This window comes from Aristolochia californica, unplaced genomic scaffold (assembly GCF_029961685.1).
Source record: "Aristolochia californica isolate CCGP_79_NKW_82.1479 unplaced genomic scaffold, dmAriCali1.0.hap1 SCAF_15, whole genome shotgun sequence".
Taxonomy (NCBI): Eukaryota; Viridiplantae; Streptophyta; class Magnoliopsida; order Piperales; family Aristolochiaceae; genus Aristolochia; species Aristolochia californica.
The window spans coordinates 22,408,800-22,423,052 of record NW_027181826.1 but is presented as its reverse complement, the minus strand read 5'-3'; the positions used below and the strand labels follow the sequence as shown (position 1 = coordinate 22,423,052).

Here is a 14,253-nt window from a genome sequence, read left to right as displayed (position 1 = left end):
TTATTTATATCCAGTACGTCTTATTCTTGCGTACCCATCGCCCAAGAGGTTCCTCATAGAAGACTTCTTTACCTCTAGGCGAAGTTGGGAACTTTCTTTGACTGCCCTTTTCTGAGCAGATTGTCGGCTACTGTGACCGAGAATTCGAGGGATAACCCGATTTCTGTATAAGGCCTCTGATGACTGCTCCTTTTGCTGCTGCCGCCTCCCTTTCCATCTCAAAGTTTTGATCTTTAGTTTCTGATAGAATTCGAGGGATAACCCGATTTCTGTATAATGCCTCTGATGATTGCTCCTTTTGCTGTTGCCGCCTCCCTTTCCATCTCAAAGTTTTGATCTTTAGTTTCTGATACCCTATTTCGAAAACTCTGATTCGGTGAATATCTGATGGCGACCCAGAAACCACACAGGAGTCCGGCAGAAATTGAAGACGTAATCTTGCGGAAGATTTTTTTGGTTTCTCTAAATGGTTCGGTTGAAACTGATCCTAGAGTGGTTTATCTTGAAATGACTGCTGCTGAGATTCTTAGTGAAGGCTGTAGTCTCCTCTTGTCTCGTGAGTTGATCGAACGAGTCTTAATTGACAGGCTCTCAATCCACTTTCCTGGAGCGGAGCAACCTTTTGCATACCTATTAGGGTGTTATCGGCGAGCTTATGAAGAATCAAAGAAAGTGGTCTCCATGAAAGATAAGAATCTAAAGTCCGAGATGGAATCGGTCATTCGACAGGCCAAGAAATTAGCCGTTTCATATTGTCGTATTCACTTAGGCAATCCCGATATGTTTCCCGGTGATGGAGCAAATAATTCAAGTGATTTGCGATTACTAGATTTGATTTTTTCGGAGGTCTCGACTTCGGTTGATGGGTTTGGCGGCCCTAGTTTTGGAAGTGGAGTGAGTTCTCCACCTGGGTTTCTGGACGAGTTCTTCCGGGACTCTGATTATGATGGTTTGGAACCTATATTAGCAACATTGTATGAAGACTTGAGGGATAAGGTACTGAAGGTGTCGGCTCTTGGAAATTTTCAGCAGCCTCTGAGAGCTTTGATGTTGTTGGTTAGTTTCCCAAACTGTGCAAAAGGGCTGGTGAATCACAGGCGTTGGATCCCCAAAGGTGATATTATGAATGGAAGGATTATTGAGATGGCTAGCATTTTTGGGCCCTTTTTTCATGTTAGTGCCCTTCCAGATCATACTATTTTTAAAAGTGAACCTGATGTTGGGTGAGTCAAAATTTGAGCTATCTCTGGTTTTCAATTTCTTCCACTGTAATTTCTTGATCAAATATCCTTCAATTCATGTTTCGACTTACAAAGTTGAATAGAGACACATATATGTTTAACTATGGAATTTGCTTCTTAGTGGTGTGGCACATAAATTTATCAGTTCTGTATTTCTGTGGGGAGTCTACTTGTTGACCTGTAATGGTATGTGGTTGACCTCTTTGTTAAATGCTAAGGGAGTTACTTGGTTTGCCTTTGATTAGTTTATATATGTGGTTGCACAATCTATGCAGGACAGTTTCAACCATAAACTGTCTTGAGATCTCAAACTCTTTAGAGGATACTCTTAAGAGTGATTGAAGTTAAATATAAAAACCATCAAAAGTTCCCAACTAATGCCCTGGTTTCAGCTGTCTGGGCACATCATCTGGGAGGCCCTTATTTTGTCCCAGTACAGTAAAATTCTTTTGAACTGGTCAACATCGATTATCTAGTGCTTCCTTTTTTTTACTGTACCCCATTTTGTGAATTCAATTTGTTGTTTTAATACCAATTTGGTTTAAGCTGGCTACAGCTGAAATGCCACTTATGTGGACCTTTAGACTTCTTTAAATTGGCATTGAATGTTAATACTGCATTTAGGGAGGAAATAGTTTGTGATGAAAACAAGATAGAAGTTATTAGAAAAAATGAAAGACAACTAGTAGAGTAGAAAACATGATGCTTGTAAACTTCACTCCACTTATATAGTAAAGCATGAAGAGAAAGTAAGTTTTTTTTTTTTTTTTTTTTTTAATTTTAAATGACGAAAAAGTGAATATGAACAATACATTCAGAACAAATAGTTATGAAATGTGTAATTATGGGTGATCAATGTTGTCTCAATCTTATATTTGACTTTCTGATTGAGTGTTTTCATATAGCTATATATCACTTTTTATGTTCCTAGCTTTAGTTCTATTTTATCAAATTTTCTTTAACAATCTTCTGAGTGATTTTTCTCATTCTCAAAGCTTTAATGAATTGTTTGTATGACGTAGTGCTAACTATTAATGTTTTTGTACTGTATAATCAGCCAGCAGTGCTTCTCAGAAGCATCTAATCGTCGTCCAGCTGATCTACTATCTTCTTTTTCTACAATTAAGACTGTAATGAACAGCTTGTATGATGGCCTTGGAGAAGTGCTGCTTACACTCCTTAAGAACACAGATACCAGGGAAGGTGTGCTTGAGTATCTCGCAGCTGTAATCAAGACAAATGCATCTAGGTCTCATTTGCAGGTGATTTACTTGATGTTTATGTGTAGATGTTTGCTTGAAAGGTGATACATGAAAAAGCTCTTTTGTCCGTGATGAACGAATTGTATAGTATCTGTTGTCGTAATTGATAAAATAAAACTAGCAAGGTCTAGGGGAAGTCATTGCATGTTCAGGATGACCTCCTTGTTATTTAAGTTTATGTTTACTTTTTCCTTTTTTTTTTTGGTGAGAATGTTCAAATTTTATTAAAAGGAAAGGAAAAACCTACTACAAGGAGGCCACCTAGGTTACTAACAGAAAATAAAGCCACAAAACTGCTGATTAACTACAATACTATGGCGCAAATGGCCCATAGCTTGTGTATAGTTACTATACTGAGTAAGTTTACATTTCTTGTGAAAATAACAGGTTTTTAGTTATCAAACTAAGTATATATTAATTTGACGGCAGGTTGACCCATTAGCTTGTGCAAGTTCTGCTTCATTTGTCAATCTAAGCGCAGTCATGCTTCGATTATGTGAACCCTTTTTAGATGCCAACTTGACGAAGAAAGATAAAATTGATCCAGATTATGTGTTCAATAACTCCCGCTTGGATTTAAGGTACATTTTCAAACTGAGCAATTTTATCATTCTGTAATTTTTTATGAATTTATGTTTTTTCTTAGACCTGGTATCCTTGTGGCCTCCTAACTTATGGTTGATCATATATATTAGAGGCCTGACAGCTCTCCATGCATCATCTGAGGAAGTTTCCCAGTGGATTGAAAAAGAAGAATCTGAGAAACGAGTTTTACAATCTCATGAAGCCACGAGCTCTGGAAGTAATCCTGGGGTATCCGATCTTTCGAAAACCAAACCACTGCCAAAGTATGGTGGAAATCGTAAATATTCATTTATTTGTGAATGTTTCTTTATGACTGCACGAGTGCTCAATTTGGGGCTGTTGAAGTTATTTTCAGACTTTAAGAATCTCATGCAGGTACCTTTTTTTTAATTTTGTTTATTTTTCAATTCCAAAACTGTGAGAGAGTACTTTCATCAGTGCAAAAGAAACAATACTTTCCTAAAGGACATTAAAATGATGAAACTACAAAAAGGATGTGGGATGAACAAAGAGAGATGGTCTACCCTCACCCTCATTGGCCAATTGGTTGGCTAAAGAAGTACAGGTAACCGTAGGTTATATATATCTTACGACCTTGGACTTTGTTATTTGGATTAATCATCAAGCGAGTAGTGCTTTGTTTTCTGGGTCTTTTTTGTCATTTGTTTTTTAATGTTGACCACACATACGCACACTGCACCCCATATCTCCTGGTAAGCTGGAACCCAAGACCTCATACTAGAAACTTTTTCATGTCATCGTTGAGTCAAAGGTTCAATCTACTTGTCTTTGTATCATTGTTCGTAATTTTTCATACTTAAAATATTTTGTAAATTATGATATTGAATTCAGGATCTGTCAAGGTATGAAGATGCTCTGGCTTCCATCAAGGCTATGCAGGGTCAAGAGGCCCCACAAAGACTTGCCCTTGATATAGCTCGTCTTGAAAAAGATATTGAACTATACACACAAGAGAAGCTATGCTATGAAGCTCAAATATTAAGAGTATGTTGAACTGAAAGATTTTGCAGCGTTAATGGTTTCTGAGGAAAGGGGAAACACACACACACACACACACACACACACACATGCACACTCACAGATCTAAAATAGATAGTGAAGCATTTGATCTTATTTAATTTGTTTTCATTGTTGAAGGATGCAGGACTATTTCAACGGGCACTATCTTTTTATAGGTTAATGATTATTTGGTTGGTGGATTGTATTGGTGGGTCTAGAATGCCTTTGCCGCCAGAATGTCCAATGGTATTTGCATCTATGCCAGAACACTTTGTGGAAGATGCCATGGAATTGCTGCTTTTTGCTTCTCGGATTCCACGAGCCCTTGATGGGTTTTTATTGGTGAGCATATGTTTTTAAGATAAGATTATTTATCAATAAATGGAAGAAGTTTACAATTTGACAACCTTCTTCTTAGGATGACTTTTTGAACTTCATAATCATGTTCATGGCAAGCCCTTCATATATCAGAAATCCTTATCTACGGGCAAAGATGGTGGAAGTCTTGAATTGTTGGATGCCACATAGAAGGTGAATATCTGGCTCTTTCTGGAATTTTCTTATTCATGTAGTATGGTAGACCTGCCAACTAAAGGAAAGTAATTTACAAAGGCTGAAGAGTCTCATAATATAAGCTTGATTTAATCTCCTCTTCATTTCTGTTTTTCAGTGGTTCATCAGCTACTGCCTCCCTTTTTGAAGGGCACCCACTCTCACTTGATTATCTTGTGCGTAATCTTCTGAAGCTCTATGTGGATATTGAGTTCACTGGTTCTCACACACAGGTGAGTGAGTTGGTAAAAAAATTACTTGATAAGGATATTGATTTGATTTATGATTTATTTTTTTCAAAAGGGTTTTATGAAGTTTGATAATAGGGTATTTAAAATGACACAAAATCCAGTTCAGGAAAGAAATGATGCTAATGTGCGGACAATTACATTAACAATAAAATATCAAACAAAATGATTACACTTTCTTATCGGCTGTCTCGTCCATTAAGCAAGTGTAACCGTTAATGTTTTTAAAATTCTGTGTTGTTTGTCTCCAATAACCAAACTGGTGCAAACAGAGAATTTTTATTGCTGGATTGAAATATATGTAAAATGGGTATTTTAGTCATTTACCATGATTGTATGTCTCTGTTAGGATAGCTGTTAGCTTGCCTTCATATTAGAGCTATTTGGTTAAATTTTTGTGTCATTCTAATGTGTGGTTAGGGGGTTATAGGAGTTTAAGTGTAGAGGGGCATATATTTTTTGTAATTTTTTAACCCCAATGAGGTTATAAGGAGAATTATAATCTATTCAGACCATTGCCTGCTGCTCTTTCAACGTTGCCTCCTTCCAACTTCTTCTCTTTTCTTTCTCTTCTTTCTATATGGTATCAGAGAAATTGATCTGACTGTTGTGGGATTTTTAACAAGATTCTTCTCCTTCTCAAGCCAGCAAACTCTCCAAAAAAAAGTAATTTCACAAAATTATTACTGATTAAAGGTAAAGGTTTGACCTTTATTTGTGCCATAACCCTAGGGTTGATGTCTTGTCTTGTCAATTGAACAGCTATATGAATTTTTTGTTGCCCTAGAGGGTTGTTTGGGTTTCCCTATCCCAATTCTGTGCCTGTGCAGGTCTGCTAGACTTGCATATTACGTGCATCATCATTCTCAGGACCAACGTCAACCTAATTGACCTCTTCTTAAGTTGATTCACACAGATTACTGTATAATGGATGTGTGGTCATATCAATTGTGTTGGTGGCCTAATTTTTTGCACTTTGTATTCCGTGACCATTGCTGCGGCCCTATTCGGATTGAAGGGGACTCCAGATTTGTGATTGGCCGGTGTGAGTCCCCCCTTTTCCTCTCATTAAATTATGGAGATCACCTCTCTTTTTAATTATTCTTGGACTCATATTCCTAGATCTGCTAATTCTGTTGCTGATGTTCTTGCTTCGCAGAGAGCTTCCCTCCAATCTCTTGTTATTCTGGGATCTCTCTCTTGAGCTTTTGTAGCCTTTATGCCTTTCTTTCCTTTTAATAAAATCATCTTTTATAAAAAAGAAACACTTCGGCCAACTAGTAGGTCCTGGATTACCCTGAAAATTGCCATCAAAATTTAGTTTAATAACTCCTGGTGGCAGGGAAGCCAAGGCATCATATTGAGACCTGCATAGGATAGCCAATCATGACGGAGGACAGTCCCTGTATATTTTGGAAATCTTTTTATGGTTAGACTTGTGACACACTTGCATTATGGATGAGATTTTTTCTAGAGTTCCTGCCCATAAACACCTTTCAAGTTTCTTCCATATAATCCAGAGAACTGTGATGCAGCATGTCTTCCACATTAAACCCCCCATACTAGGGTGTGAGGGTGGGAGAACTCGAGTAATAAAAAAACTTGAAAACATGATAAGCATTGGTAGTCGAGCAATGGATAGGAATGAGGTGAATGGATTCAAAAACAGCTTCACAGAGCTTGCATGTGGAGTTTAGATTGATTATCCTCCCATCACAAGATTGTCAACTGTTAGGATCTTTCCTAACAATAGAAGCTAATCTGTCTTCATTTGATCAAAGGAGAAACCATTAACATGATGCTATAGAAAAGCCACCTTCCAGATCCATTTTCCAAAGAGTGGAGTCCTTGTTATCCTCTCTGCACTAAAAAGTTGTCAAAGAGTTCAGTAAGTTGACAAGCCTCCCCACAGAAAGTTTGAATGGATACAATTATTTAAGTTGGTCCAAATCCCATCGAATTTACCTTAATACTAGAAAGAAATCTAAACTTATTCTGGATGATCCTCTAGTATCCCTTATAGATGATAGGGAAGTAGACGACAATCAAGTATTGACCTGTCTGCTTAACAGTATGAACTCAAGATTAAGAAATCAGATCATGAAATGTGAAACAACCAAGGAAATGTAGGTGTCCTTCGAGTCATTATATGCATAGGAGAGCAATTTGTCTCGTGTCTACACGCTATATGTTAAATTCGTCAGTCATAAGCAAGGAGAGAAATGTTACTGATTATTACCTTGAACTATATGGTCTTCTGCAAGAAATTTGCATGTTCCATCCTTTCACGATCTGGAAGGAAGCAAAGTTATGCGAGCAGAGATCACAATTACATCCAAAGGAAGCAAAGATAATAGAAGTGTTAATGTAGCTGCACTTAATTCCTTTGGCCAGTCAGAGTCTATTATAACCCGTGGTGGAAGTGTTAGAGGTAGAGGTAGAGATGGTTTTGGTAGAGGACGAGGCCATAATGTCGGTAAAGGTGACAAAAAGTGTGATCGTTGTTGATGCACTAATCATTTCTTTGATAAGTGTTGGATTAAGTTTGACAAGCCTACTTGGGCAAACTTGTTAGTTCATAACAGCACTGAGCCCTCGGTTGGACACGTGGTTGATATTTTATTGGGAGCCCTAGATGAGTTGTAGCTACTTGATCAGTGCATTGCTCAATTGGCCTCTACTTCAGCTCCTTCATTGTCAGCATTTGTTGCTTAGCCTCTACTTCCTATAGCTACCCTTGTCAATTCAAGTATGTCTGCCTGACATGTGTGTTTTGTGATTTTCTTGGGTAATTGACTTAGGAGTTTCTACTCATATGTCAGGTATGTCATATTTATTTACCAATTTAAGGGATTCTTCTCTAATAAAGCATGTTATACTTGCCGATAGGTCTGTATCTTTTGTTCAGGGAGTGGGTAATATTACACCTATCCCATTAATGTCTCTTAAATCTGTGTTGTTTGTTTAGAAATTTCCTCTTAATTTGTTGTTTGTTAGTCAACTCACTAAATCTATGAATTATTCTATAACTTTCTGTCCTTCTCACCGTGTGTTTCAAATTTCATGATGAGGAAGATGATTGGCTTCGAGCATGAGAGAGGACTATGCCATCTGGAAGGCTCTCCATAGTTATCCTCATCTTCTATTCATATTGTAGTTTCTCCCTTCCAGTGGTATCTACGTATTGGCCATCCTTCTCTACTGAAGCTGGTCCAACTATTTTCTACATTTCCTTCAACTTTATCGTTTCAATGTGAATCATATCAATTGGGCAAGCACCATGGGTATAGTTTTCCATTGAGTCCGGCTAAGAGTAGCAAGCTGTTTGAAATTGTTTATTTTGATGCATAGGGTTTGTGCTCAGTTTCTAGTACTTGTGGTTACAAATGTTTTGTTTCTTTTATTGGTGACGTTAGTCGCACTACATGGGTGTATCTCCTATGAGATAAATCAGAAGTATTTGATGTGTTTCAAAACTTTTATACTGTAATCAAATCCCAATTTGATGCATCTCTCCAGATTTTTCATACTAAAATAAACTAAAGAAGACAATTTATGGGCTTAAACAAAGTCTTAATTCATAGTTTGAGAAATTCAACCAAGCTGTGATGTCCTTCGGTTTTTTGTGGAGCCATTGTAATTATTCTTTGTTTTTCATGAAAATGTCATCTGGAATTATAGTTCTTCTGGTGTATGTTGATGATTTTTTTTATCAGGAAGTGATATGAAAGGTATTGAAGAGGTAAAGCAACACCTGGCTAAACATTTTCAAACTAAAGATTTGGGTTCTTTGACGTACTTCCTTTGGATAGAAGTTGCTAGAAATAAGGTTGGAATTATGTTAGAAGAAGAAATATGTTACTGATATGCTGCAAAAGTATGATCTATTGGGTGCAAAGCCCGTAGGAACACCCATAGAAGTTGGTAATGACCTTAATGATGAGAGAAGTGATGGGTTTGAGGATAAAACCATATTTGGTAGATTAATAAGAAAATTGATCCATGTCATTGTCACAAGACCAGATATATTATTCTTTATTAGTATGGTAAGCTTGTTCATGAAACACCCAAGTGGAGTTCATTTAGAGGCTGCTCAAAGAATACTAAGATATTTAAAGGGTTGCCTAAACCTCACAATTTTTTGAAATTAGAAGTTATGCTGACTATGCTGGTTCCAAACTTGATAGAAAGTCTACTACTGGGTATTGTATATTTGTAGGGAAAAATCTAGTGACCTGGAAAGTAAGAAGCAGAACATTGTGGCCTGCTCTCGCCCAGAAGATGAGTGTAGAGCTATGGCTCATACTTTCAGTGAGTTAAAGTGGGTGAGATTAGTTCTTAGAGAATTGAGTCTGCAGGTTTACTAAACTTGTGGTGATATATTGTGATAATTAAGCAGTTATTTTTATTGCGAACAACTTGGTATTTTATTAAAGGACCAAACACATTGAAGTGGACTGCCACTTCGTTTGAGATGTAGTAATGCAGAAGGAAGTTGTTACTCTCTATGTTCGATCTTGTGATCAAGTTGGTGATGTTTTCACTAAAGCTGAGGTAGATGTGAGTTTGGGACATTTTGTAACAAGGTGGGACTTCTAGATATATACACTTCAGCTTGAAGGGGAGTGTTAGATATAACGTAAGGGGTAGTTTGGTCATTTTACAGTGTTTATTTTATATTAGTCTCTAGTCTAAGTTTCATAGTGTTTGGGCATGTTATTATGAAGATATAAGGAGATGCGTGTGTGAGGGGTAGAGAGGTTGTTTTAGTGAATAAAAGAGAGATGGGATTCGTGAGTTTTCCTCAGCTCAGCTCTCTTCACAAAACTTCCTCCTCCTTCCATTCTTCTTCTCCTCTCTTATACCTCTTTTGTTCATTATTTCACATTAACAATGCAACATCTGGAAACTGTAGTTGTATAGATGTAGGACAGTCTGTTAAGTGATAACAAATTTAAGTATATCCCTGGTCATCCTCATGAATTTAGATCTTTAGGTTGGTTGAGACCAGAAATAGTAAGGCATGGATGAAATAACTGCCATTGCTAACCTCTAATGACCTTTGTTAGGTTTGGTATGTTGGTGCGTGTATGAACCTTGAGAAACTTCAATTTGATCCCTGCATAGAAAATTGACTTAATGATAGGTATCACAAGCAACTTCTGGAGCTGGGAAAAAAAGAAAAGAAAAAGCAAACAACTGAAAGTATGACTCCTTAAATTAGGTAACTAACAAGCTTTTAAACTAATTACTAGTATGATGTGATATATGTTCACTAGGTGACTCTAATTTCTTTTTCTTCTGAACGGTGTATATATTTTTCTGAACAATAGGAAACAGGTTATGAAATAGCTGCCACCACATGCTTCAAAGGGGATATGACATTTGCAACTACTTTTTGTTGGAAACCCTATTTAGAACTGTTTTTTGTTGGAAATCTATCCGGTTTGCAACTATCGAGTGATTTATTTCTCAGTTTGTTTTCTTATCATTACTTCGTCATTGTGTAGCACAATAATGAGTCTTAGGCTCTGCAGTAACTTATGGGTCTGCTTTCTGATGAAAAACTTTGAACTTATAAAGAGTATTTTGTTCATCTATTCTGAGAAAAGAAATGGTAGAATGGAATAAACATTGGCAGCTTATGGAACTTAGTGAAGAAATTCCTCAATGTAGTATTGTGTTACTCAGATTGATTAGATTGTTACAAATGCAGTTCTATGATAAGTTCAACATCCGCCACAACATTGCCGAACTTCTGGAGTATTTATGGCAGGTCCCTAGCCATCGGAGTGCATGGAGACAGGTATGGTGACTTATCCCATGTATGATAAAAAATAGATATATTAGGTGATCCGTTTCATTATTGTCAGATTTTGCACTCTTAAGGTTTTCTTCTTTGCTGTTGGATATTCTGATGCAGATTGCCAGAGAGGAGGAGAAGGGAGTCTATTTGAACTTTTTGAATTTCCTGATCAATGATAGTATCTATCTTCTTGATGAAAGTCTTAATAAAATCCTAGAACTAAAGGAGTTGGAAGCTGAGATGGCCAATGCTGCAGAATGGGAACGTAGACCTGCTCAAGAGAGGCAGGAAAGAACACGTCTCCATCATTCTCAGGAGAATGTCCGTCTCCTCTCTCTCTCTCTCTCTCTCTCTCTCTCTCTCTTATGCATGCTTATGCAGAGACATTCACCGTGTTGTCCTCTTCATCCAGATTATTCGAATAGACATGAAGTTAGCGAATGAAGATGTTGGTATGCTGGCATTTACTTCAGAACAAATTACTGCTCCATTCTTGCTGCCAGAGATGGTGAAGTTTACTTCTTTTTTTCTTCTAGCCTAACTGTGTCTGGATATCTGAAGGGCATTATTGGCTTGAGTTTTTATAGAATCATTTTATTGCTTTGTTGGTTGCAGGTGGACAGAGTGGCAAGCATGCTGAATTACTTCTTGCTACAACTTGTTGGACCCCAACGCCGTGCTCTTAGTTTGAAAGACCCTGAGAAGTATGAGTTTAGACCAAAGAAATTGCTGAAGCAAGTTAGTATTCACCAAATTTTCACTCTTATACTTATTTTCTCTAGTTTCAAACTCATACAACATGTTTTTCCTTTAAGTTTGTTCAGCTCATATGGTTAACCGCGGTCCTGAACTGTTTTCCGGAAGTAATGCTTGGAAAGTTCACATACATTTGATTGCCTTCAATCATCATTCTCTTGCCTTTTGTACTCTAAAAAATAACTGCAAATTTCCCAGATGTCGATCTTAGATATTCCCTCAGAGATTAGAATCTCCCCATCTCCTTTTTTATTTTGCATAGCTTGCTGTCTTATTTATTGAACATAAAGATCAAAGATTTTCAGTTCTTTTTAATCTCTGAGGATCTAAGAAATACTATTTTTGAAAGTTAAAGTACAGTTTCTTTTGTAAAAAATGCTTAACCATTTTAGTTTGTCATTTGATCTTTTCTAGAGCAGTGGCAAATCTCTTCCAAATTCTCAAGATTACCTTGAGAATGGCTGCTATTATTGTAATTTGTGATACTGTTGTTATTGAGGAAGAAAGTTTAGACCTCAAAATTCAAAAAAAAATTCAGTTCTGATGCTGCTACATGCCATTACCTGTAAGGAAAGGTCAATGGATGATAGTCTTGTGACTCTTTTGGTCTTTTGAAAAGAAAGTGATACTAACACCACTAAGTTTAAGGGTTAAGGAAGACTGCAACTGCTTATTGCATCTATTTCACTGATCATGATTTGGCGAGAGATTTAGTATTGAAAGAAGTATCTGATATGTGTCAACCACATTTTAGACGTTATTTATCATCCATTACGAGGGAATACCTCTACTGCTTGTGGATGATCCTGTACCTCTATTGGGATTTTCTCTTTGTATTTATTCTCCACTCGTGTGTCGATTACTGACCTGTCAATGATGTGTGCAAGATTGTCGACATCTATGTTCATCTTGCAAAGGGTGACAAGGATAATGTTTTTCCAACAGCCATTTCCAGAGACGGCCGGTCATACAATGAACAGGTACTTGTCATATTCATTGGAGCCACTTTCACTCACTTTTCATCCGACCTCATTATGAGAAGCGGAGACCATTTTCTGTCTTCCCAAAGTTCTCTTCTCATTGGAAGCAAATGCTTGCATTGATTGATCAAGCTAGCATGAAAACCCTTACAAAGTGGAGGTATATCGTCCTTATCATGGGCCTAGTCTGACAAATGGGCCTGAACTCACTTAAACATTAGTCGATTTTCCATATTTATTGAACTGCCTTTCATGTCTTTAAAGGGTTTGTCACCATGTTTCTCTCTGACATGACATCTGTGATAGTTGGTGATAGTCTTATCATATGTGCCAGTAAGCAGGTGTTTTTTCCCGTACGCAATAATGATCTTGTATGAGACTTTATCATTTGGATGCCATCCATCTTACTAGACTGAAATGGACAACTTATACTAAACTCTGGTACAGCTATTTGCTGCAGCAGCAGATGTTTTAAGGAAAATAGGCGAGGATGGAAGGGTGATTCAGGAGTTCATTGAACTTGGTGCAAAAGCAAAAGTTGCAGCATTGGAGGCAATGGATGCTGAAGCTGCCCTTGGGGATATTCCAGATGAATTTCTTGACCCAATTCAGGTAATCCTTCTTTCTGCTGGAGGACATTTGGAGGGTTAAGTTAGAAACTAAAGAAGATTGTTTTTTTCTGAAAAAAAAAAGAAGAAAGAAGAAGAAGAAGAGTGTTTTCCTCTTACTGAGTATTTCCCTAAATTATCCACCTTCAATGTGTTAGATATGTAGAATTGCGCCCTCAGCATGCAAGATTAACCTCTTTCAATTTGCTTACTTTTTTGCAAAATCTTACTGATGTCAATTTCAAGCATATGACAATTATATATCTGTTCTGTTACTGGTAGTTGTTAAAATGGGAACCAAAAAGTAGGCTAAGATGGAAACGTAATGTTCCTCTTATGTCTGGTCATAGGTTTCTCATAAAACTTTGGGTAGAAAGGTCTGCCTTGACTAATCTTTCTTCAGTCTGTATAATATTAATTGAAGTATAAAAAACGTTTCAGGATTTTTAATTTGTCAATGATTATTTTTCTTGAATCATCTAAAAAACACAGTATTAGTTGTTTTCACTTTGTTTGTAAAGATTGACCATTTTTTATTTTTTTTATGTTGGTCCAGTACACTTTGATGAAGGATCCTGTTATCCTACCTTCTTCAAGAATCACTGTGGATCGACCTGTTATCCAAAGGCACTTGCTGAGTGACAATGTATACAAATTCTCTGTTCATCTTTTTGCATTTGAGATTTTTTTTTTTTTTTTAATGACTTGGTGCTGATAACATATTGACATTTTTTTTTCTATTTTGTTTTGCATCAGAGTGATCCATTCAACCGTTCACAACTGACTCAAGACATGCTTATTCCTAATATTGAACTGAAAGCAAGAATTGAAGAATTCATGCGATCCCATAGTTTGAAGAAGGATTGAGTGGTAAGGAACTCTGGGTCAGATCCAGTAAAAAAAAAATATATATATATATAATTGGTTTAGAGAAGTGTGGGAGTAGGCTATTGGAATCTCACAGCAATTTCGTTGAGTTTATAACGTTATATCTTTTATTCATGTGCCCAAAGTAAATGTGAAGAAATATCTAATTATGTTTACTACTGTGAAAGAATCTATCAGTGTTTGTTAAGATTCCATTGACAAATTCAGATTAATTTGCGGGTTTTGCTGTTTAATTATGATTGAAATTCGATAGTAATCTGTATCAGCTAATTGAAACTTTTATGGTTAACCCAAAGGCTAGACCCTG

General features: G+C 36.8%; 1 protein-coding gene across 1 annotated transcript; it reads left to right on the top strand.

Moving 5' to 3' along the window:
• The first annotated feature begins 48 nt into the window (after positions 1-48).
• Positions 49-14,159, top strand: LOC137951746 (probable ubiquitin conjugation factor E4). Its single transcript, XM_068798629.1, has 16 exons — positions 49-1,223; positions 2,299-2,503; positions 2,933-3,084; positions 3,199-3,463; positions 3,941-4,093; positions 4,247-4,450; positions 4,527-4,639; positions 4,779-4,893; positions 10,625-10,714; positions 10,832-11,035; positions 11,127-11,222; positions 11,330-11,452; positions 12,358-12,450; positions 12,898-13,062; positions 13,615-13,704; positions 13,815-14,159. The coding sequence occupies exons 1-16, from the start codon at positions 388-390 to the stop codon at positions 13,923-13,925; spliced, it is 3,015 nt and encodes a 1,004-aa protein (XP_068654730.1). The 5' UTR covers positions 49-387; the 3' UTR covers positions 13,926-14,159.
• The last annotated feature ends 94 nt before the right edge of the window (positions 14,160-14,253 follow it).

What these genes read in the sequence shown, in the direction of transcription:
- LOC137951746 (XM_068798629.1), top strand. Translation starts at nt 388, where the DNA reads ATGGCGACCCAGAAACCACACAGGAGTCCGGCAGAAATTGAAGACGTA. An exon ending in CATTCTTGCTGCCAGAGATG is followed by an intron (nt 11,223 to 11,329) that starts GTGAAGTTTACT and finishes TGTTGGTTGCAG; the next exon opens with GTGGACAGAGTGGCAAGCAT. An exon ending in GGCACTTGCTGAGTGACAAT is followed by an intron (nt 13,705 to 13,814) that starts GTATACAAATTC and finishes GTTTTGCATCAG; the next exon opens with AGTGATCCATTCAACCGTTC.